Source organism: Odocoileus virginianus, chromosome 7, assembly GCF_023699985.2.
Source record: "Odocoileus virginianus isolate 20LAN1187 ecotype Illinois chromosome 7, Ovbor_1.2, whole genome shotgun sequence".
Taxonomy (NCBI): domain Eukaryota; kingdom Metazoa; phylum Chordata; class Mammalia; order Artiodactyla; family Cervidae; genus Odocoileus; species Odocoileus virginianus.
The window spans coordinates 4,959,324-4,985,282 of NC_069680.1; the positions used below are offsets into that span (position 1 = coordinate 4,959,324).

At 36.8% G+C, this 25,959-nt stretch overlaps 1 protein-coding gene across 6 annotated transcripts in view; it reads left to right on the plus strand.

The window, feature by feature from the left end:
* Positions 1-323: 323 nt before the first annotated feature.
* The window catches only part of SLF2 (SMC5-SMC6 complex localization factor 2), a 40,323-nt gene continuing 14,687 nt past the window's right edge, over positions 324-25,959 (plus strand). For 2 of the 6 annotated variants that reach the window (XR_011488603.1, XM_020870594.2), the window contains exons 1-11: positions 375-674; positions 3,226-3,269; positions 3,772-4,496; positions 5,633-5,690; positions 9,628-10,616; positions 11,600-11,670; positions 14,253-14,375; positions 15,270-15,437; positions 16,282-16,384; positions 20,173-20,248; positions 21,037-21,178. Coding sequence is in view for 5 of the 6 variants with exons in the window: in XM_020870594.2 (XP_020726253.1) it covers positions 535-674; positions 3,226-3,269; positions 3,772-4,496; positions 5,633-5,690; positions 9,628-10,616; positions 11,600-11,670; positions 14,253-14,375; positions 15,270-15,437; positions 16,282-16,384; positions 20,173-20,248; positions 21,037-21,178 (2,639 nt within the window). In the remaining variant the exon portion in view is untranslated. Of the gene's footprint in view, positions 1,286-3,225; positions 3,270-3,771; positions 4,497-5,632; positions 5,691-9,627; positions 10,617-11,599; positions 11,671-14,252; positions 14,376-15,269; positions 15,438-16,281; positions 16,385-20,172; positions 20,249-21,036; positions 21,179-25,959 lie in introns of those variants that run through there. The other 4 variants (XM_020870595.2, XM_070470036.1, XM_070470037.1 and 1 more) reach the window with 4 other exon arrangements.

Sequence of the window (25,959 nt, forward strand, 5' to 3'; positions counted from 1 at the left end):
ATCTTCATTGAGGGAAACTGCTGGGCTCGGGTTTGCTTCAGCAAATCTTGTCCCTCGCCCTCCTCAAGACGGGTATGGCCAGCTACCGCAACGCCCTTGGCAGCCCGAGCCTTCTGGCCCCCGCGTGCCCGCCAGGGCGGACGCGGCCCGAACGCCGAGGCGCCCCACCCCCACTCCGTGCACGTGACGAGGGGGGGGGGGGGACAGTGTTCCTTCTCTCCTCCCCACCCCCCTCCCCCGAAACCCTGCCTTCTCTTGAGAGGCTACGGCTTTCTATTGCACCACTACTGGAATGACCCCCGTGCCGGCCAATAAGAACGCGCCGCTTCAAGTAAGACCCGCCCCCTGTGGGTCCTCAGGTTCCTTCCCGCTCGCACCGGAGTCACTTCCGAAGAGAGAGAACCGCCATGAAGAGGGAAGGGTGTGCCGCCCACCTCTGCTCCGACAGCATCCCCGAGTCCCAGCAGCAAGACGGCAACCACGCATCCAACTTCTCCAGCTACAGCTCATGCCGCCGTCGCCAGCGGCGCCGACATGACAAGGCGCTGCATGCCCGCTAGGCCAGGTTTCCCCTCATCCCCAGCCCCGGGGTCGTCGCCCCCGCGCTGCCATCTGAGACCCGGTAGTACCGTCCCTGCTGCAGCGGGAAAGAAAACAGAGAGTCCTGGGGACAGGTACCGTGCAGAGGGCTTGAGAAGGGGCCGGGTCGCGGGGGCAAGGGTATGAGGGAGGACTGCGGACGGTCGCTTTTCCAGTTCCCGCCATCCTCCGCGAGCTCAGGCCTCCGCGTCCGGGGCCTGGCAAACCCCTGCCCCGCCTCCACGCGGGGACTGCTGGGAGCTCGTGTCTTCTTTTCTGTAGTTGGGACGGTGTTCTCGGTATAGTGACCACAGCCTGGATGGCTTCGAACCACCCGCCTTAGGTAGAACGTGATTTTTGTCCTTTATTTTAGCTGGACTCTGGGCCCTAACTGCTAAATGCATACTTAAGTGGTTTTCTCTGCATTGTCAGTTCTCCTGATCCTAGTGTTGAATGGTATAAGCATTTTCTGTGTTGTGGGTGAAATTATGTAAGATGTGATGAGGGAAACACTTGCACGAATTGCTTTAAAGTCCAGTATACACGATAAGTCTTAAGTTAAAGAGCATGCAGGTTAGGAATGTGTTGTTTTCTCTCCAAGAGGCCAGGTTTTCTTGTAAAGATTTTGTTGGAGCTATGTAAAAAGATGGAGAGTTTCATCAAATGACATTCTCTGCCAATAAAACATGTTTAAATTCTCTTCGAACTTGGTACTGTCTTTTTTAAGTTTGAAAACTTGTAATGTTAGTTTAACAGTAAATTTATCTTCTGATATTGTGGTACAGGTCCACAACCCCTTATCTTAATTCTGAAAGCCAGAAACTTAAGAAAACCAAAAGTTTCCAGTAAGTTTGGCACCACATGTAACTTGGCAGCCAAACCTGATCAGAACTAGAGGAAGGCTGTAATTGGTCTTCTTCCCTTTAAATGAGAGTCTAAGTTTTTCTGGAAAAACATTTACCTATTTGCTTACAGAGTGCAATCTCAGACCCCACTGGGGGCTTTCCATAATGCGTCCAGGTTACCGCCTTTCTAAAATCCAGTAAATTCAGAATTCTAAAACGCATTGGTTCCCAAAAAAGCCTCAGATAAGGGTTTGTGTGCTGTTATAAATAATTTTGTTTAACTAGTTATAAATAAATAATGGACCTTACTGTGCATTTGAATTTAGGGGATTGTTACTTCTTGAAAGTTACATTCATGGTTATTTTACATGTTTCTTGTGTTATACCCAAAGCCATTTTTCTCCCAGGTGTAATGAACAAAAAGATGTAGTACTTTAGGGAAGAGATACGGTGTTACTTTTAGTAATTAATGTAAAAACATTCAGTATTATCTTGTTTTAAGTTAATTAGCTGCTTTTTAGCTCTTTCTCACCTCCCTGTATTCAACCAATAGCAAGGCATTATCCTTCTCCCCTTTGCAAAACCTGTAGTATTTCTTTACTCTGATGTAATTTATTTCATGAAGAAAAAAATGCATAGATTCTCCTTTAGCATTCATTTCAAGGCTGCTTAGCTTTTCTATTAATATCTCAAACAAACGTTGTAGACTGTCAGTAAACCCTTAATGATGGGCATTGCTATTCTGATGTGACTAGTAAAGAGTGCAAGATGTAAAAGCAGCATAAACTTCAGGGACTTACATTGTTCAAGTTTTCTCTGAGCAGTCCAACCTTCATAGTGGATAAATGTTTAGGGGAACTTGTCTACCGATTATGCTTATTTTCTTTCAGCTAAAGCGAAGAAATTTTAGCAAAATTTGCCAGAAGGGTGATTTTTTTTCTCTACTTAGTAGTAACACCGCTCTGTGCAGTTGGAAACTGAATAATGAACAAATCAGAGTACAAAATTCTGGTAATATGGACCTACTTTGTGTTCATTGTAGAGTGCAGAAATCCTTAAAGATTAAAAGTTTGGTTTTTGTTATCCTTTACTCTTTAATGTCTTTTTCTCTGTTTTGTTTTTTTTCCCGGCAATGTGTTGATTTTGTAAATATCTTAAGAATTCTTAGTAAATTAAGACTTTGAAACACTCCTCATTCCAGTTTTTGCTATTTAGATTAACATCCCACTGTATAGTGTATAAAGAATATAGTATAAGGTTAGAACTTTTTCTGCCTTCTGCTCAGCACACTCTTTAGCTGCCTCTCCAAACCAGCAAAATCACCCATATTTGCCATTCTACCATCTACTCTTCTTAAGAGTCTGCTCAGGTTTTAATTGGTTTTTATAATCTCCATTATTCATTCAGCAAACATCTCTAGAACAAATTTTGTACTTGTCACTGGAGATATCAAGGAATAGGATCAGATCCCTTCAGATTCTTCTCTTCTTCCACATAGCAGCAAGCCTTTCAGTGCTGAAAAGCTGTCTACCAATTCCTTAGATCCACACTCCAGTCTTATCATTTTTGTACTAAAAAGTATATAAACTTCAGTTTTGCTCTTATAAATTTACTCCTACAGGAACTATATTTAAAAAAAATTTTATAATCAGCAAAGTAGTATTGTCAGAACATGATTAAGCCAGATAGTGAAATTAAGCCTCTAGTCTGTAAATCTACTAGTATTCTCAACTTAATCTGAATTATTGAAGTTTTAATATTTGCCAGTGTGATTCCATATTAGTTATGCTTTTATTTTCAGGAAACAGTCAATTATAGATTTCTTCAAACCAGCTTCAAAACAAGGTATGTATACTGTTCATGCATTTTTTGTGGGATCTTTTGGGGAGGGAGATGGAGTCAGTTTTTAAATCTACTATAAACTTACTAATTTGATTAAACAGGGTGTTCAAAATTGAAATTATAAAGAAGATACAGTATTGTTTACAAAGATAAACAAGTTCTATACTCATGAAGAAACTCTTTGCTGTTATGCTTTCTTACATTTAAAAGATTCAAGTCAATAATGTTCATTAAGTTTACTATTTTGATTCTGGGTTAAAGTAACTTCATAAATAGAACCATGGAGAACATGATGTGGTGAAAGAGAGCTTTATGAAAGTAAGGCTTTAAAATCATGTCTTAATTTCTCCCCCCATAAAATGTGTATCATTATTTAAATATAAATTTGAAAACATTTGTGATAGCTTAATATTTTAAGTGTTAATTTATAATATTTATACAAGTGTAATAGTTTGTGCTATTTTTAATAACGTACAATGTGCATTTGTTTTAATTGGCTATTCAGATAGACGTATGTTGGATTCTCCACAAAAATCGAACATCAAATATGGAGAAAGTGGATTGTCCATCAGTGGGACAGAGCAGTTTGAAAGGAAACTATCCTCACCAAAAAGTTCTAAACCCAAAAGAGTGCCATCAGAAAAGAGCCCCGTCTTAGAGGCATTCATAAAAGGTGTTAAAAAGCACCATAGAGACCATGGTGTACATGAGTCACGTCAGCCTTGTGTGTCACTGGACACCAAATATTCAAAGGCAGTTACAAAATACGTTCCTCCTTCATATCTCTTGTCAAAAGAGACCAAGAAAAAACATCAGTCTTCAGAGGGAAGGAAGTCACATTTCATTCATGAAAATAGCAGGGAGAAGAATGATGGCAATCGAGGCAGGATCAGTGCAGATTCTAAGAAGCAGGCCACGGTGACAGAAGCTGACATCTTCAAGAACAGCTCCCGAAGTCTTAGCAGCAGGAGCAGCCTATCCAGGCACCACCCAGGAGAAAGCCCACTGGGAGCTAAGTTCCAGTTATCTCTAGCTTCTTACTGCAGAGAAAGAGAACTAAAGAGATTGAGAAGGGAGCAAATGGAGCAGAGAATCAACTCAGAAAATTCTTTCTCAGAAGCAAGCAATCTTTCCTTAAAATCTTCTAGTATAGAAAGAAAATGCAAACCAAGGCAGGAACTGAGTAAACAGAATGATGTCACACCTGGAAACAGTAATCTTTCAAACCTGGTATGTGCAATAAATGCTAAATTTGCTTGCTACTGTTTTATCATATTTAGAATACTAAATATAAAAATGTTTGATAACAATATGGTGCCTTTTGTTAGGGAAATACTGACACAGAAGCTAGTTTCATTAAGTTTCCTCCAACTGTCCATCAAAACATTTCTGATGGCTGACGTAAAGCAGTGTTTTCTGCCCTTAATTTTTTCAGACCAGGAACAAAGATGTTCCTTAATCAGGAAAATAAGCATTCTTTTTTTTTTTTTTTTTTTTTTTTAAGGTGAGTACAGTTATTTTTAAATTAGGCTGCCCTAAAGTTTGAGAATCACTGGTTTATGTTATGTATGTCTTAAATAATTAAGTATGGGCCCTGGAAAACCTACAAAATGATGGCATCTTAGAAAACTATCCGAATACATCTTAAGCTTATCAGATTTCTCTTTTGAGAATAGACCAAACTTAGATTAGCGTAAAAACTGTCCCTCTCCCCTGGAAAGTCAAGTTGTTAAGTGTACCTGTTTCAAAGAGCTTCTCTACGTATTGAGCAACTAAAGGAATATGAGATAACAAAGTGCTATGTTAATTAAGATGCTATAGTTTTAAAACCAGATGGACCAAAAATAAATCGAACTATGACTTTATAAGAGTGAATAGCTGGAAATATATTTGTAAACTCATGGGTTTATTTGCAAGGACTTTGGTGCCTTAACCAGTGAGATTTGCTAATGATCAATAGAGGTAGTAATGTTTGGTTCATTTTCATAAGATTTCAATGTTTGGTGATGCATTAGTACCTAAACAGAAGTATTGAAGAGGGAGTTGTACCTGTTTGATTGGCAAATATTAGGCTATTTCTTTATTAAAATAAATAGTACAGTGCTCTAGTTTTAACCTTGAGCTATTAATAAAAATTACTAAATTTACATTATGAAAACTGACATTTTTACATATAATACAGAAGTACTTCATTTTTCAGAAAAAAACTTGAGTTTAAAATATTTTGCTGTAGAAGTTTGGATTTATCTCCAAATTTGATGCTTACTTTATTCAGTCTAGAAATCTTTGTTTAAATATAGTGAAGAAAAGTTCATATTCTTGACTGCTCTCAACTCCTAATTAATATTTTCTCATTTTGCTAATAGGAAAACGGACATCTCTCAAGAAAAAGATCGTCTTCTGATTCATGGGGACCTGCTTCAGGTAGAATCAAAATAAATTTAAAAATTCTAAATAAATTTGTGTCTTAATGGCACTGGTTTTTGCTTTGTTTAAATGTACAGTTTCCTTCCTAGAGGTAAATTGGGCGTCTCAGGTTAAAGTTTGGGAAAGTTATATTAAGAAGGAATAATTCTTGAATTCAGTATGTATAAACAGTAGTTTGTCTTGACTCTTCTCTGCCTTCTTCAACAGTTCCTTACAATGTGTTTCTCACATTGGAATTCAGTGTTCTGAATCTTTGGCTACATTAAGAAGCATAATCTTACATTCTTGAATTATGGACTGAGGTCTTGATATTGCAGATGCTTTGTTTAAGTGTGAAACTTAATGGTTCAAGACAATGTTTCTTAATATTTCAAATATAAAGACCCCTTTTTATTATCAAATTCAAGGACACCTACATGATACTCGTTTATACTTTCAGTATCTGTTGATAAAATACATAACAAACAGCTACTGTTAATTCAGTAGTTCTTAAAGTATTCTTTTTAACTAGAAGATAAAACCCTGTGAAATTCAACCACCACAAAAGTTTATAACATAGAAAAAGAAAGGCCCCCCAAAATGCCCACTGTTAATAATAATCTGGTATATCTCATTTTTTTCTGCTGTGACTGCAAACTTTGGAAAGCGGGCTTTACAGATTTCCACAATCAGTAAGATACATTGGACGTACTGATAATAGCCAGCATTTACTGAGCACTTACTGTGTGCTTTGTGAATCATCATTTGATTCACATCCTTGCTTTTAGAGATGAAAAAACAGGTACAAAGAGACAGTTTTGACTCATTCTTCTTCTGGTTTCATGTAAAACTCTGTTTTCTGTACATTCTAGAAGTGTATTGCATTTTGACCAAGTGATCTGTGTTGTTTTAATTTTTACAACAATTTTGGTTTTAGTGATCACATTTTAGTGGATTTTAACATTACAGTAAAAGAACAATAAGTTCTCAGCCGTGAGATTGCTTGTGTACTCACTGTTAACATATTTGTTGAAGGGAAAAACAAGATATCTTTACACTAGCTCTGTTAGTATAAGGGGCCACTGGTGATGATGTTGCCAAAAAAGCTGTTCAGCATTTTTTTCTCTGATAATGACTAAGATAGTAGCTCTCTTCAGTTCATGGGTTTGCAGATTTCACTAGTGGTGACTGAAGTGATTTCCTTTTATATAATCCCATATACTGCTCTTCTTGAAAACCGCTTGAAAAAGGTTCTTTCTATTTTCAGAGGCAGGTTTAAAATTATTTCTTTCACTTATATTTTTATTTTCATAATCCCCATTAATAATTATGGTATAATAACCTTAGTATACATTTATACTTCAATTGAATATCAATAGACTATAAAGAGAATAAGGGGATTTTTTTTTTTCCTAGATAACATGAAGCATGTTTATCTGGTAGTGAATTTGTGGTTGTTCATTCAGTAAATCGTGTCCAATTCTTTCCAACTCCATGGACTGCAGCACACCAGGCTTCCTTGTTTTTCACTGTCTCCCAGAGTTTGCTCAAACTCTTGTCCATTGAGTTAATGATGCCATGCAACCATCCCATCCTCTGTAGCTCCCTTCTCCTCCTGCTCTGTCTTTCCCAGCATTAGGGTCTTTTCCAATGAGTTGGTTCTTCATATCACATGTGAGTATTCCCTACATAGTGAATAGATATTAATCCAGATGTTATGCTATATTTATGTTATTGTTGTTACACTTAATAGTTGTGATGATATACATAATCACACATTCATTAATCACATACAAGTTCAGGGACTTCAGAAATGTTGGTAGGATGGGCATTTAGCTTATTGATCTTGCAGAGCCCTGTCCTATGGTTGAATTCTGAGGATCAACTTAATCCCTCCGTAATTTAGTCTATTATATTATTTAGTAATAGCCAATCTTCTATTGAGCATTTGGATTTTTTCTTTTTACAAACTCAGTCCTTGTCTTATCTGAGTATTTTCTATATTAATAGGTATTTGAAATGTTGTAAAGCATTCATTCAACCTAAAGATTATACAGGAAACACAAAAAGAATGATGAAGACTTGTCTTCTCCAAGTCTTCTCTTTTCTTGGTTATTTGATTTGTCATCCCGCCCTATAAGGGATCCCTGTCATTTTAAGACATTTAACCCCAGAAAACTGAGAGCATGGAATGATTTATCAGCTAATAGGAAATACCTGTAGAAGAATGCAAACAGGAGCTCTTGGGGATTGAGTTTGTCTTTGTTTAAATTTATTAGCTGTACCAGTCTTAGTTGTAGCATTGTGGGATCTAGTTCCCTGACCAGGGATTGAACCCAGGCCACCTGCATTGGGAGCCCAGTCTTAGCCACTGGACTACCAGGGAAGTTCCCCTGGGTTGGTTGATTGGTTGGTTTTATATAAATTTGCTAATTTATGACTGCACTAGGTCTTCAGTGCTGTGCAAAGGCTTTTCTCTAGTTGGCAGCGAGTGAGAGCTACTCTTCAGTTTTGGTGCTTGGGCTTCTTATTGCAGTGGTTTCTTTTGTGGAACACAGGCTCTAGGGCACAGGGGCAGCAGGTGTGGCAGCTGGGCTCAGTAGTTGTGGCACACAGACTGTTACTCCACAGCATGTGGAATCTTCCCAGACCAGGGATCAAACACATGTCCCCTGCATTGGCAGGCAGATTATTAACCACTTGGACTGCCAAGGAAGTCCCAGAACATTTGATTATTAATTAATTTTTCATTCTTATATATTGATTTTCCAGACTGTGTATTGATAAGCTTATCCAAATAATTGCTTAACTCTTGAGTTTTTTTGCTTTTTAAATCCAACTTGAGATGTGAGGACATCTGTCCATATGTAGAAACTTGGTTTAGGGAAATTTGATTTTGAGTATGCTAATTATATAAATAGTGATTTTTCAGAATGAATTAATGAAACATCACATTTTAAAACGGAAATTAAAAAAAAAAACTGGTTAATTCATGTACATGTGATGTTTAAAATTAAAGTGCTTCTGGACGGAAGCTTCTGTGTTCCTAACACAGAGTCAAGTTGTATTAGTTTCCTCGAGCTGCCATACAAAGTGTCTAAAACTAGATGGCTTAAAACAACAAAAATTTATTGTCTCATGATTCTTGAAGCTAGAATTCTCCAACTAAGGTTATCAACAGGGCCATGCTCTCAATAACTCTCGAGGAAGAATCCTTCCTTCCTTCCTTCCTTCCAGCATCTTGTGTTTATCTACAATTCTTGGCATTCCTTGATTTGCAGGTGCATCACTCCGGTCATACGGCATCTTCTTTGTATGTGTCTTCATATTTTCCCTCTGCATGTCTTTCTCTGTGTCCAAATTTCCCCTTTTTATAAGGACACCTGTTACATTGGATTAGGACTCACCCTAATGACATCATTTTAATTTGATTGCCCTTATAAAAACCCTGTTTCTAATTCAGGTCACAGTCTGAGGTTCTGGGAGTTAACACTTCAGCATATTATTTTGAGTTAACACTTCAGCTGAGGATTAGAAAGATAAATGGGGAAGAATAAAATAGTAGGGGGAAATACTTACAGGAATTTTTTAATTGAGAACTTACCTTTCCTTGATACAGATACACAGCTTTTTAGTGTTTTGGCAAATAACACCTTTAATTCTATTTAGGTAATAAACTTTTAATAGCTTTTGAGTGAAAATGAGCATTTGTCATTAGCTTTGACATGAGTATGTCAAAGAAATAAATACATTATTAACTTTTTCCTCATTCCATATGTGATATGGAATATAATATAAATATAATAGTAACTTTTTCCTCATTCCATATGTGATAATCTCAGCCTAAGCTTTTAGAATTTAAATACTTTGTCAGGGTGTTCTAGACACTCTTTGAATAAACTTTAATAAGATAGAAAAGTATACTTCCACTAATCTGGCAAAAATTAAATTTTAGCAGGCTCTAAGCAGAATAAATTCCCTGACAAAAGAAAAAGGAACTCTGTGGACTCAGATCTGAAAAGCACAAGAGAATCTATAATGCCAAAAGCAAAAGAGTCGTTCCTTGAGAAGCGTCCTGATGGACCACATCAGAAAGAAAAATTTATAAAACATATTGCACTGAAGACACCTGGTGGTGTATTGCGCTTGGAAGATATATCCAAGGACCCAAATGAAGAAGCTGATTGCTCCTCTGCAAACTTGACACCAACAAATTCTGGGCACCATTCTTCCAGGAGTAGTGACCAAATCCGTGTGGCAAGTACCAAAGAGACTAAGATACCGAAACCCCACTTATCTTTACCTCAGGAAAAGTCTGCAGTTAAAAAAGCTAGCAACCTTCAGAAAAATAAAACTGCTAGCTCTGTGTCATCACAGGAGACAAAACTTCTACCTTTGCTTTCCCATGTTCCAAGTGCTGGTTCCTCTCGGGTTCCATTAAATGCTAAAAATTGCACTCTTCCAGTTCCTAAAAAAGATAAAGAGCGTTCTTCACCTAAAGAATGTTCTGGGCATTCTACAGAGCCCTCCACACACAAGGAACACAAAGCAAAGACTAATAAGGCTGATTCTAACATATCTTCAGGGAAAATTTCTGGGGGATCTTTACGTTCAGAATATGGCACTCCTACAAAGTCTCCCCCAGCTGCTTTGGAAGTTGTGCCATGTATTCCAAGCCCACCAGCACCTTCAGATAAAGCCCCTTCAGATAAAGAGAGTTCAGGAAATTCTAATGCAGGTAGCAGTGCACTGAAAAGGAAACTAAGGGGTGATTTTGATAGTGATGAAGAAAGTTTAGGTTATAACCTAGAGAGTGATGAGGAAGAGGAAACATTAAAATCACTGGAAGAAATAATGGCTTTGAACTTCAATCAGACTCCTACAGCTACAGGAAAGCCTCCGGCTCTTTCTAAAGGGCTTAGATCTCAGTCATCAGACTATACAGTAAGTAGTTCTACGACATCTATCTTTACTTGAAGAGAGAAAAATGGATTGACTAGTGAAAGAGCGATAGATTTGTTAGAATTTACTTTAAAATTCAGTGTTTGTTACAACTCAGACTGATAGCAGTATAGTTCGTTTTTGGTGAATGGGTTTCCCACATTTTTAGCTTTATAACTGTAAATCAGTGGTCTCCAAACTTCTTTGATCAGACACACTTTTATTAGTAAAACAAATTTAGAGCATGTACCCCAATATATATGTATACTTATAGATTATATACATGTACTACTATACTACTATGTACTTTCTAAAGTATATGAAAAAAACAGAATTTGAAAGGAAGAAGAAAAAGTATTTTTCTATAGAAGTTATATAGAAGTTACTATAGAGTAAGTTCTATTGGAGTTTCTATAGAAGTTCCATATAAATAGAAGTTCTATTATTTTCTTCCTGCACCCCAATGGATCACCTTGCACACCCCCTGCTTTGGAGACCACTGCTGTAAATGAAGGTAGAGTGTAGAAATGTTGTTAATTGTGGTGTGCAATTTTATTTATGAAGTGCTTCATTCTATCTTGGGAATAAGCTGAATTAAATTTTCATATGTGTGTAAAATTTGGTGGGGAAGGTGTTACTGTTTCATAGTAACACCTAAAAATTAGTAGTTTAATTCCAGTAAAGTAGAATTTAAAAATAAAGACAGGGTAGCCATGGAGCCCTTGGGTGTTGGCAGTCAGTTCCTAAGACTAGCAGGGTTTTTATAAGTAGTGCCTTTTCCTAATAGATGGTAAAATCAAATTGCCTGCACTACAAAATTCTCAATTTAAAGCATGATGGTGAAAATAATTTAAAAAATATATATATCCTCCTGGCCCAGGTTATTGAAAAAGAAATAATTTTTTAGTTTTTGAGTAACTTAAAGCATCCCAGTTCTTCTGCTAAGATATGTTATGAAGTATTCCTGAATTTTCTTCTTATTTTAGGAACATGCTCATAGTGGGACTTACACAAATACTTTAGAGCGTCTAGTGAAGGAGATGGAAGACACACACAGGTAGGTTAGCATCCTCACTGTGTTGCTAAATTTAATGTACTGTTTGTATGACTGACTTTTAATTTACCTTTAAAAAAAAAAAAAGAAATTAGCAGGTATTTTGAGCTAGTGCTATTAAAGTTTCACGGTCATTTGTGTTAAAAATAAGGTGTTTTTGTTTACAGGCTGTATCAGAAGATCCTGGTTTTTATGGTATACTGCATCAATTAGTAGTATGAATTCCTTTCTGCTTACCAGAGCTAGTATCTGGTAGCTAAAATTCTTGATCAAAAGCATGGGTAGAAAAGATTTTTTTGTATTTTGTGTGTGTGACCAAAAATAATAACACATAAAATTGACCATTTCAATTATTTTTAAATACTCACAGTCGTTACCTAGCACTCATTTGCATTGTTGTGCAACCATCACCACCATCCATCTCCAGAACTTTTTTCCCCTCCATTTTCCCTAACTGAAATTTTATACCCATTAAACAGTAACTCCCTAGTCTCTCCTTGCCTCTAGCTCCTGGCAGCTACAACTCTTTCTTTTACTATGAAGTTGACTGTTCTGGGTACCTCATGTAAATGGGATCATACAGTATTTGTCCTTCTATGACTGGCTTGTTTTATTTAGTGTAAGGTCTTCAGGGTTCATCCATGTTGTAGCATGTGTCAGAAATTCCTTCCTTTTTAAAGTTGAATAATAAAAAAAAAATAATAAAGTTGAATAATATTCCATTGTATGTATATACCTCATTTTGTTTATCCATTTATCTGTTGATTGACACACTTGGGATGCTTCTATTTTTTGACTACTGTAAATTTTTCTGCTATCAACATGGGTGGACAAATTCTCTCGTCAAGTCCCCACTTTAAGTTCTTTTGCATATGTATCTAGAAGTGGAATTTCTGGATCATTTGGTAATTCTATCAATAATTTTTTGAGGAATTGCTATGCTGTCATTCATACTGGCTGTACCATTTTGTATTCCTGCCAGTAGTGCACATAGGTTTCAGTTTTCCCACATACTCACCAACACTTGGTTTTTCTGATTTTTTAAATGATAGCCATCCTCTAACAAGTATGAAGCAGCACCTTCATACTTGTTAAATGTTTGTATGCCCACCTAGTCCAAGTTTTGAAACCAGTATAACTAGACATGGTGTTTTCACATCAAGTTACTCTTTTGAGGAAGAAGTTTAGAATTATGACTGATACCCACCACCACCCACACATATACAGAAATCAAAAAGTTTGAAAATTATAATAACCCTAATGAAATTTATGTAACTAGTTGCAAACTGCATTTGCTTATTAGAGAGAAAAAATAATATTCCTTATTAATTCAAAGACTATCCTTAAAAATAACTCAGAGAACTTCACTAAAACCTCAGCTGGCCTGAAGTTGGTATATATGTGTCTCCAAGTACCTAAGTATAGGAATTACAGACAATTAGTAAGTAAGTACTATTCCCCTTTCTGAGTTTAACAGAGAAATAAATTTGTCTCTACTGTAAAAGTCTTTTGATGAAGGAGTGGTGTGCATTGCACAGCATATAGGATCTTAATTCCCCAACCAGAGGTTGAATTGGTGCCTTCTGCAGTGGAAGCATGGATTTGTAGCCACTGGACCACCAGGGAATTCCTGTCTACTATAAAATTCTTTTAAAGTTTCATGATTTCATGTGATTTCTGAGGTCAAATCTGAAGTTTCTCATTTAAAATTGAACATTCACAGACCGAGGGAAGAGATTCTGGTTTGATCTAATGATTCTCCTGTAGTGATAAAGCAGTGCGTTTTCTCATGTACTGTGGGGCTGGAGCTAGGAATAAGGACCTTGGTTAAAATAACTTAATCTTGGCAAGCACTCTGAGCAAGGACTCCAGAACTGGCCTCTCTAGTTGAATCCCAGCTCCTTTACATTGTGAGCTTGAGCAAGTTAGCTTTTCTATATGTGTTTCCTTGTTGTATAAAATGGATAATAATAAACTACTTCCTGGGGTTGTTGTGAGGGTTAAGAGTTAATAAAGTCCTTAGGACAGTGTCATAGTAGCTGCTTAGTAAGTGTTGAGTGTTGTGATTATGACAGTGACAATGGTAAAGACTACTGCTTCCTGAAAGGCTAGTTAACTGGAAGTCAAAGAAGCATTTAAGATTAGAAGGGGTAATCAAGTCAGTAGTTTTCATTCTTTGTGATTTTTTTCTTCTCCTTTCTCTGAATGATTTGGACATCATTGCTGAAATCCTGTGTGGGTGCATGCTTAGTCGTGTCCAACTCTTTTTGACCCCATGGACTGTAGCCCATCAGGCTCCTTGGTCCATGGAATTTCCCAGGCAAGAATACTGGACTACCCGGGTTGCCATTTCCTTCTACAGGGAATCTTCTTGACCCAGGATTGAACTCTGGTCTGTTGTGTCTCCTGCGTTGGCAAGTGGATTCTTTACCCACTGAGCCATCCAGGAAGCCCTCTTAAAGTCCTAGCCATAAAGAAATAGTAAGTCTGTTAATGAGTTTTTGTAGGTACTGCTTTTAGACATAAACTAAAGATTTTTTATTTTTAGGTTAAGCCATTTATTATAACGTTCTTTTGATTCTCAGGCTAGATGAACTGCAGAAGCAACTACAGGAAGACATCAGGCAGGGCCGAGGCATTAAATCCCCAATCAGAATTGGTGATCACGACAGTACTGATGATGAAGATGGCCTCTTAGAAGAGCACAGGTATGTGGGGAATTAGTGAACAGCTAGAAATGGTGGTGCATAACTAGACTTGTCATGGTGATCATTTTGAAATGTATAGAAGTACAAAGTCACTATGTTGTGTAACAGGAAGTAACGGTGTTGTAGGTCAGTTTTACTTCAAAACAAACCACAGAAGAAGATCAGATTTGTGATTACCAGAGGCAGAGGGTTCAGAGGAGGGAGGGATTGGATGAAGGTGATCACAAAGTACAAACTTCCAATTATAAGATAAATAAGTACTAGGGGTGTAATGTTCAACATGAGAAATAAGGTTAACACTGTTGTATGTTGTAGTGAAAGTTGATAAAAGAGTTTTTGTACCAGTATAAGATGGTGGATGTTCACTAAACTTGTGATAATCATTTCAAGATGTATGTAAGTCACATCTTTATGCTGTATATTTTAAACTTATACCATGCTGTATGTCTATTATACCTCAATAAAACTAGATAAATAAATCATTCAGAGGAAAAAGCACTCAGGTAGTGTTTTTCATAAATACACTCTATTAAAAATACATTTAAAATTTTGTTTTTCATAAAATAAATGGACCATAGGTGGTGGTTTACTTTATGAATAATACATGGTGGGTTCTTAATCCATCTGGGGTGGACTTGAAAGGCAAATGTTAAGGCTAAGTTACATTTCTTTGTCTGTCTTCCTAGTTTTTCCTTTTGCACAGACACATTTAGTGGCTTTGCACTATTAACTACTAGCAAAAAGTGGGAGGGCCAGAACATGTGTTCTCACGTTCGCCTTCTAATCTAGGGTTAATAGTGGTCCTAAGAGAAGGGTTTTTTGCATCCAGTTTTTAAATACAAAACTGTATGCAGTATAACTGTTCAGTACTCAATTTTTTTTCTTTTTTCCCAGAGAATTTCTAAAGAAATTTTCAATTACAATCGATGCTATTCCTGATCATCATCCAGGCGAAGAAATATTTAATTTCCTTAATTCTGGAAAAATTTTCAGTCAGTATACTTTGGATTTGAGAGACTCTGGTTTTATTGGACAAAGTGCTGTAGAAAAGCTTATTCTTAAGTAAGTAGGCAAATAGACATTTTACTTTTCCCTATATAAGAATTAAAAGATTACTGACTTGATGCACTTCCTCTGAAAGGTTAATTTCTATTATGACTTATCCCGTTTCTTAGTCATCTTATTACTGTTGCTCTTTGTGTTTATTATTTAATTACAGGAAGCAGTGTAATAACAAGAGCTTACACGAGAAATATAGTCTTTCTTCTTCACCATCTTTAGCACTTGGTTGCTTCAGGCGCTACTGGAGCTCCAACCTTTACACTTAAATTCCCAGAAGCCCCACACAACACTTTAACTTAGGTTTAGTTGGGTAGAACTTGGTCAGCATGGCCACACCTAGTGGCAAGGAAGCCTGGGAGTGATTTATTTCAGGCAGCCAGTGTGCCCAGCTAAAAACCCCAGAATTCATTTACCAAGAGGAAGGACATGAATAGATGTCAGAAGAGGCAACTGACAGTCTCTACCACGATACCCAGACTAGTCTAATTTCTCTCATTGCATGGTTGTTCAGACCCAAAGAGAGAGAGCACTAATTCTGGTGCTGAACTTTTTGGAAGTACAAACCCAGGCTGGCAAAAGCAGTGTTCTGAGACTTGATAAGCTCTTTAACACTGCCGGCTAATGTAGATTCATCCACCAGATAAATCTGGAGCCAGGTCAACAGGTTGGTTCAGTGTGAGGGCATTGATTGAATTTTTTAATGAGTAACCTATTGACATTAGGGCAGAGTCCACCTCCACAGACTGCAGTGGTTTGCTTGTTCATTTCCCTGATGTCAGATGTGGTGGTACAAGTTTCTTGCCATGAATATAGCAGTCATATTGATTTCACTGTATTTTTTCAGATCAGGAAAAACAGATCAAATTTTTTTGACAACACAAGGCTTCCTTACCTCGGCTTATCACTATGTCCAATGTCCTGTACCTGTGTTGAAGTGGCTATTTCGGGTAAGAAAAATGTTTTTGAGACATCGTCTCTTGCTATACTTTTCAGTCAAAAGTAAACTTTTAAAATATAATCTTATTTGCATATTGCTAAAGAAAAAAAATCCAATGTATCAAACCCATGATTTTAGTGGGTTAAAAGGAAGCAAAAAGACTGATATAAAGAGGTTACCAGGACTTCTTGGGTGGTACAGTGGATAAGAATCCACTTGCCAGTGCAGGGGACATGGGTTCTGATCCCTGGTCTGGGAAGATTGCACATGCTGCTGTGCCACAACTGCTGAAGCCCACATGCCATAGAGCCTGCACGCCTCAGCTGCTGAGCCCAGGTGTGGTGCAAATACTGAAGCCCAAGTTCCTAGAGCCTGTGCTCTGCAACAAGAGAAGCCAGCAAAATCCAAGCATCACAACAAAGAGTAGCCCTTGCTCACCACAACTAGAGAAAGTTCTGCATGCAGCAACAAAGACCCAGTGCAGCCAATAAACGAATACAAATTTAAGGAAAAGGTTTGCCAAAGAAATGCCAATGTAGACCGTGTGCAGGATAGGCAGTACTGCTAGTTGTGCCTAAGACATTTCATCACACTGGTAAATCACTATTGTAGTTCACTGTAGAAAAGGTCTTCTAATGCTTATGTACCTGGAGTTTTTCTCCTTTTCCCCCTATTTTTGTGCCAGCAGTTCCATACATTGTTAGGATTTGAATTGTATGCTAATATTCCCCCCATTCATATTTGGGGAGATGCAAATCCAACTGAATATTTCTCTCCCCTGTTCATATTTAACTTTTAAATTTATTTTTGGCTGCACTGGTTCTTTGTTGCTGTGCGGGGTTTCTCTAGTTGTGGTGAGTGGGGGCTACTCTTCTTGATGTTCGAGGGCTTCTCTTTTGAGGGGCACAGGCTCTAGGGTGCACAGGCTTCAGTATTTGTGGGTCGTGGGGTCTGGAGCACAGGCTCAGTAGTTGTGATGCACAGGCTTAGTTGCTCCACGGTGAGTGGGACCTTCCTGGACCAGGGATTGGACCCTTGTCTCCTGCATTGTTAGGTGGATTCTTATCCACTACACCACCAGGGAAGTTCCATATTTAACTTTTAAATCCACTTAAATAATTACCTTAATTCTGTGATAGCCACATGGTAACTTTATAAATATCAGTGGTATCAGAGAACTACTATATGTATGATGCGAGAAGTAAGGGAAACATGCAGTTTCTATTTTGGACTTTTAAGATTGCATTTCAAAAAATCTCATATTTGGCAAGAACTAGATACTTCAGTGTAGTTTCTCATTCATTTTTCATATAGCTGGCATATTTGAATGCCAGCTGTGCCAGGTACTGGAGAGAGCAGTAATAAAAAAACTTTCTGATTTCTTGAAACCCTTGTTCTAGTATAGAGGAGAAAGACCGTAAATGTGTGTACATTTATACTAATGGATATGTCAAATGATAAATGAGAGAAGAGCATTCTAGGCAGAGAGAATAACAGGTGGGACAGACTATGGGGTAGGAACATTTGCTTCCTGTGGTGAGTTGCTCACTTCTTGGATACCAGTGATTTTTTTTTTTTTAAACAATCCTAATTAAATCAAAATTTGCCTACAAATATTTTTTATCTAGTAGTACTAATTATCTTTTCTATAGCTCCCCACAATATACCTCATCTAACAGTCCTTCAGTTATTTTAAACAACTATCATGACTCATCACTTCCCACACTATACATTCTCAAGTCCTTTTACTGGTCATCCTTCTGAATGACCTTTAGCTTGTCACTTTCACTCCTAAATTGTTCTTTGTTCTCCCCAATAATGAACAAGTGCTCCATATAAGATCTTTATTGCCAGCAGTTTCCGCAAGACTCTACACATCAACCCCCACCCCCAGATATTTATAACAATTCAGAACCTCATTTGTTGTCAGGCCAGGACTCCATTATTCTCTGTGTAATATATTTTTTCTTAAACTTACAAGTAAGACTTTGCATTCATCTGTTTTCATCATGTTGATGCGGGCCCATCATTACAGCCTTTAAAACCCTAATGATGACATACAAACATACCTTCATGTAAGCAGTTTTTTACACTTTTCATATTTATTCTTTGAAAAGCTAATCATTTGTGCTTTTTTCCATGTAAGACACTTTGTCTCATTTCTTCTTTTCAATTCCAAGTCTGTTTTTCATGATGGAGAGACTTACCAACTTATATATATATATTTTTTTTTTTTCCAGAAAATGTGTCAGAATTCATTTTAATCCTATAATCCTAATAGTTTGAATTGTTAAAGTAATTGAAATGTTTGCCTCTTCATGATCTTATCATGTGTCTAAGTGTAGTTGACCAGAAAGACAATGTGAACAGAATATGGGCTGTTTTATAAGGTTTTTTTTTTCCCAGATAACTATAAATTATTGAGTTATTTTCATCTTGATATAGACATGTTATCATTCTTATTAATCGCTTTATAAGTATTCCTTTGTAGTGCTATATCATGATTGATTTATTTAACCCAATCTCAATTGACAGACATTAGATTGTTTTTTATATATATCTCTCTACTTATTTATCTCCAAGTTCTGTATTGCCACCAGGCTTTCCTGGTGGCTCATCCAGTAAAGAATCCACCTGCAATGTGGGAGACCTGGGTTGGGAAGATTCCCTGGAAGAGGGAATGGCTACCCACTCCTGTATTCTGGCCTGGAGAATTCCAAGGGGTCGCAAAGAGTCGGACACAACTGAGAGCTTTCACTTTCACTGTATTGCCCACCTTAAAGTTCATCACCCCCTACAAAAAGGTTGTTTATCTAGAACTTGTCCTGTAACCAGGAGGCCTTTGATTCTGCCGCTGCTGGCAGAATGTAATGACTCAAACATCATAGCAGAGACTTCTTTTCACATAGGTTGATTTTGAAATGACACAAGTTATATGCCTGACTGAAACCAGAGTTTAGGCTATTCATTCTTACATTTTAGATTTAAATTTAATATAATCTGTGGTTCCAAAACAAAAGAAATAGAAGCATGATATGTGTCCTCTACAAAACCACTTTAAAATAACTTTCGATATGTTATGGTTTTTTTAATGTCTGTTAAACTTGAGATTTTATTCCCAAAAGTTGTCTTGTAGAAATGACACTAATTATATGCTTCCGTATGTTAATTTTTGTACATAAAAAAGCCTGAGTAGATCAAAGTATAAGGACAATGACTTTGCATAAACATTACCAAATTTTAAAAAAAAAAATTACCAAATAGCCTTTACAGTTTTTACCAAATCACACTTACATTGGGCATACTACCTCTTTCCTAGTACTCTTGTGAACACTGAGTATTAATTATCACAACTCCTGATTTTTACCAATCCTGAAGTCAACTAATGATATGTCTTTTTTTTTGCATTTCTTTGATTATTAGTGATATTGAGTAGCTTTTAAAAATTCACATTGACATATTAATTTGTATATTTATAGAATATTTTTTACTAGTTCATGATTTGATTTTTGCCCATGATGTGATGATCAGCTTAGTAGCCTCCTTTATGGTCTTCTGGTTTCATGGTATGATATGAACTAGAAATGTACTTTTGATCATTTTAAATATTATATTTAATTATAAGTGAAAGTTGTAAAAAAAGGAAAAGCAGTGTGTTAGAATGGAAAGGGCTCTGACTTATGAATCAGATATGTGTTTAAATTCCAACTCATATATTATGTTGGGTGGAGTATGTTAGTCTCTCTGACCCTCTTTGTTCATTCTTCTCTCTCAATACACTTTATTTACTTTCAACAGATGATGTCAGTTCATACAGACTGTATTGTATCTATGCAGATTTTAAGTACATTAATGGAAATAACAATAAGAAATGGTGAGTATACAAATTTACTGTGATTAGTAGCATGAATTTTTGGTTGCTTTCTACATGATCTCTTTCATATTACTGAACGTTAGGATATTTGGAAATATAGAATAAAAAATTATTTTTAATATAAAGTCTTTAATAATAAAATGAAACTAGTAAAGAGAGTGCATTCTAGTTGCATTGAGAAAAGAGGTATAAGATCTTACAAGTGGCAGCCCTTACCTAATTTTTACCAAGTCATGGCCTACTGTAAAGAGAAATAGTTTATTATTTAATTAACCAATTAACTTTGATGGCTTTTTGGTGAGCAACAGTATTGTACTGATTATGCCTGAGAACATTGAAAGTATCCACTGTAAGAGTATGACAGTTGCATTCTCACCTTTGGGATCCCTTATAATGAAACAGGCATTATGATTTACCTGTAAGACTTGCAACTGCATAGACCCTGTACATGATAAAATCTTTGTGTTAGCAGTATTTGGTTTCTTACTGTTGTTTTCCAGTCTTCTCAAAATGTTCCTCCTATGTTACACCTTTTTATCATCCATCACTCAACAGATTTTGTTCATAAATGTCATTTCCTTCATATTTATTTGAAAATCTATAATTCCTTAAAAAAAATCTATAATTCCTATATGATTATTCTAAATAACTATATAGTTGACTTATTACCAGCTGCCATTTCTATGAAATCATGGTAATAATCCATGTTTCACATGCAAACTATCATCTTAAAACTGAGGGTTTGTGAATGCAGGATTTGGGATAAAATATTTTCTTCTGTTAACTAGATACCTTCAGTGATTCACCAATTTGGCCCTGGATTCCATCATTGTCTGATATAGCTGCTGTGTTTTTCAATATGGGAATTGATTTTAGATCTTTATTTCCTCTGGAGAATCTTCAGCCAGACTTTAATGAAGACAATCTAGTGTAAGTGTTCTTTTCACTATTAACTCCAAAAATTATCTTTTAAACGATTTATATAACAACAGTTAATATTCATTTGATAAATTCAGTATTCTTGATTTTTTAAAAATCTCTCAAAGTTGAAATGGATCTTGAATGAGAGACATTCTTAACATCTAAATCTAAATGCCATCATCATATTTAACAGGGAAAAAATGGAAACATTTTTAAATTAAAACAAAATTTTTTTTTAATGAGACTGTGCATTGTTATTTATGACTATTTGGGGGTTACTGGCCAAAACAATTAGGCCATGAGTAGCTACTGCTGCTCAGTCACCTCAGTTGCTTCAGGCTTGGTCGCTTCTGGCTTACCCCCATCCCCACCCCAGCCACCCTCCTGTGGGCCGGCCTGAAGGCACGCCCTCTGCTGCAGAACAGGGCTGCCTACAGAGAGAAGCTCTTCACGTGGTTCCATCTACCTGATCATTTTCGTATCTGAACTCATCAAGTAAAATACATGGAGAGGCCCAGGACTTTGGAGAGGCTGAAGGGAAGATATGGTGGGAGCTGAAGGAACTGCAGGCCTAGTTGCTTGCCCACACCAGCAAGGCTCTTCTGTGTAGTGGAGTCCATGATCTATAAGAAGAAAAGGAACTTTCTCCATCAGCTCCCCTTGGAAAAATTCTGAACTACCGAATCTTCATATAAATGCTTTCTCTATTCTCTGTGGAGAAAATTGTTTAATTCAGGGGGAGAACAAGATGGCAGAGGAGTAGGTGGACATGGAGTACATCTCTCTCCACAGATACATCAGGAATACACCTTCAGACACAGAAGTACATGCCAAACACCAAGAGCGGACAGGAGTACCTGACCAGCAGAAAAGAATATACAGGGCCCCACCCAAAACTTGAGATCAAGCCCTGAGGCTTTGGAGTGGGAGCATTGACTCCAAGACCCTAGACTACCAGAGAACTAACCCTAGGAGGTATTAAATAGTGAGAATTCACACAAAGGAAACCATTGGAATACAAGACCTGGCATCACCCTACCACCAGTGTGCAGGATACCTCATCTAAACAACAAACAAAACAAATATACAAACCCAGTCATCAGCAGACAGGATTACCACCTCCCTCATCAGAGGAGAAACAAACAAACCAAAACTCAGCACAGATCTAACCCTATAAGAAGCTTACACAAACCTCTGGACCAACCTTAGAGGGCAGAAACCAAAAGGAAGAAAGAATTCAGCCTTGAAGCCTGGGGAGAGGAAAACTCAAACACAATACATCAAAATAATTAAGAAAAAAAAAAGATACAAAGATTGAAAATGGTGAAAGATTCACTGTTTGCAGAAAAGGTGATTTAAATGTATATACATAGAAGCCTAAGAGTCAACTGAAAAGCAATGACAAACTAGTAAGAAAATCTGGTATGGATGCCAGGGTACAATGTTAAAGAGACGTTACTGACCTTTGGATATATGAGCTAATTAAAAGATATACTTAATTTACAATAATAAGAAAGAAAAATATGTTAAATACCTAGGAATACGCTTAAATAGAAGTAGTGTACATGTGTGTAAAATTACTAAAGAACAAAAAAGAACAGTAGGAAAATTCATCATAAATACATTAGAGCTCCCCCTAAGGTAAACTGTGAACTTGGTAAGATCTTAATTAAAAATTAAAACTAACACAACAGTGTAAATCAACTATACTTCAGCAAAATTAAAGAAATGCCAGTCAGGTTTTTGTTGAGACAAGGGGAATTGGGACTCTACAAGTGATTCTAAAGTCATACAGAAAAAATAATACCCAGGAAAGTTTTGGGAAAGAAGTTATGAGGCAGGACTGACCTTAGCAGGTAATAACATGGGACAGGTATAGAGATTCAAAGCTGTATCAGTGGAAGAAAATAAACCGGAAAAGAAGCAAATACTTGGTAAATGCTAAAGATAGTGTTTCAAAAATTAAGGAAAAGGTGAGCTATTCAGTATCTGATACTCCCCATTATTTGGGAAATGAGGTGGCTTTCTGGGGAAAAAAAAAATGTTTCCGTACTTCAAACTGATACAGTAAAGATTTAAATGTATATAATGAAATCACAAAGTAATAGAAGAACTTTTAAATAATCCTAGAGGAAGGGAAGATGATTTTGTTTGAATGTGCAAAATCCATAAAAGGAGAAACATATTTGACTGTTTCCACTGTTCCAGTCAAATATGTTAAATACAGTGGAACTGTAGTGAGTCCCTTGAACTGCAAGGATATCAAACCAGTCAATCCTAAAGGAAATCAGTCCTGACTATTCATTGGAAGGACTGAGGCTGAAACTCCAATACTTTGGCCACCTCATGTGAAGAGTTGACTCATTGGAAAAGACCCTGATGCTGGGAGGAATTGGGGGCAGGAGGAGAAGAGGACGATAGAGGATGTGATGGCTGGATGGCATCACCAATTTGATGGACATGAGTTTGAGTAATCTTCGGGAGTTGGTGATGGACAGGGAGGCCTGGCGTGCTGTGATTCATGGGGTCGCCAAGAGTCAGACACAGCTGAGTGACTGAACATATTTGACCACTTTTTTAAAGAAAAATCTCTATGACAGTAATCACCATAGACAAAAGTCAAAATTGAGGGGTGGAAGGGAGAATATGTATATCATAATAGTACTGTATTATTTACTAGTTTTAAAAACCCACTTTTAAGTAGACCTGTGCTGTTCAAACCAGGTTGTTGAAGAGTCTGCAGTACTATACGATCATCAGTTGATTAAATCTGCAGATGTATACAGGGCCAATTATACCTAATACAAGGATTTTAGACTTTGTGGTGGGTGGGTGCCCCAACCCCTGTATTGTGTAATCATCAGCTGTGAATGGAACTCTGGTCACGGATAAAGGCTTAATTTCAAATTAATAAGAAAAAGTTCAATAACTATTAGAAAAATGGGCAAAGGAAGTAAATAGAAAAGGAAAAACAGTTCTTAAACTTCATGAAAATATACTCATCTTTATTTTTTTTAAATGCAAATTTTTGTTATTTGGTATATCCAGAACGAAAATCTTCATCTCTCCATCTCTTTCCACCACATACAAGATTCCTCTTTGTTGCTTAGATGTAACCTGTATCTGAAAGTACGTTAGATAGCAAATTTTCATATGAAGACTGTATTCTATCACTTTAAATAGAAAACATAATGCTTTATCAGACCATTTAAAAACCCCAATATTTCCCCCCCCAAAAAATGACCAAAATATTCAAATACCTATATTTAGAAAGTTAATACTATTTTATTATTTAACATTTAATGAACTGAGTAGTATGTGATGGTTTTGTATGTATGTAACAGATTTTAATTTTTTCTCTTCACTATAGTGAACAGGTACTATAGTGGGTATAGTGAAGTAAAGATAAAATGATTTCATTAAGATATAATAAATGCCAATAATAATTTTTCTGATTGATTATTTACCAACTGAAGAGTTGCCTCAGTCAGGTTTGGTGACTGCAGTCAGGAGGTGGTGGCTGTAAGTTACTGTTGCTGTATAGTGGTAGGCAAAGATGAACACAGATGAGCAAGAGTGAGCTGGTGAAGGAATGAGTGAAGCATAATGAAATATCTGTTTAAGCAGCATGGAGCACGAGACTAAATCCTGTTGAGATATGATCACAACTCACTCTTCTCTTACTGGGACTCATGTGCAACCTATCTATTTTTGCTGTTATGTGTATGCATATTCACAAATATGCATCCAAATAGTAGATTTGAAAGTTGTTAGAGTATATATTCAGATAGGGAGAGTAAGACATTAAAGGATCCAAGTAACAGTTCGTTAGCATTAGTCTGCAGGATATACAGACTTAGTCTAACCCCTTTCTATTCTACATTCCATTAATTGCCTCACATCCCTGTGTTCTCTTCCTGTACCTATCTCACAGCTATTCTTTCCTTTTCATTCCTAGCATCAGCCTTATTTAGATCCTCCTCTCATGTCTAGAATGGCAAAAATCTTCCTCCTGGGAGCGTCCCACCTCTAATATACTTAATCTTTTCACTGTTACAGGCTTCCTTTTATGAAAATTTTCTTCTCCACTTCTAACCAAATTGACTCTCTTGCTCTTCCTTCACATTAGCCATTGTTGCATTGGATCTTCCTCCTGCAAGTCCCTAACCTCCATCCTCAGTGTCTGCTTATCAAAATCTTATCTGTCTCACTTCTTGAAGCACTGTGAACATTTGAGTGGAGCTACCTATACTTCATATTTTTACTGTGTGCCAGACATGGTTCTGGGGGCTTAATATATAGTACTTCATCTGATAGTCACTACAACTACTCAGATATTTCAAAAAATAAAAAGGTTTTGCACATTGTAGTTATAGGAGTATCTCCAAGATACAAGTATTAAAGCAATGGAGAGAGGTATATTCATATTTATGTATATATATATAAAATACCTATGGGAGGAAGGACTGAAGCTAGTAGTGATTGTCCATGGGAAGGGGAAATGAGCAGCTGAGGGCCTAGACTGCAAGGACCATTCTCTTCAGCACACTGTGCCTTAGTATCTCTTAACCTTTTTTTAATCCATATGAAAGGGTTATTTATTTTAAAAAAATTAAACAAGAAAATATTACCTATATTTTGAGGGTTAGGTTCATTTGTCTCTCTGCCATGAACCTTCACTGATTTTCTCAACCAAAATTGAAATGCTTAGAATTATTTATATTGCTGTGGCAGTTTTATTGGGCCACTCATGAGTCTTCTAAGTATTTTGAGTTCTTTGTAGTCAGAGC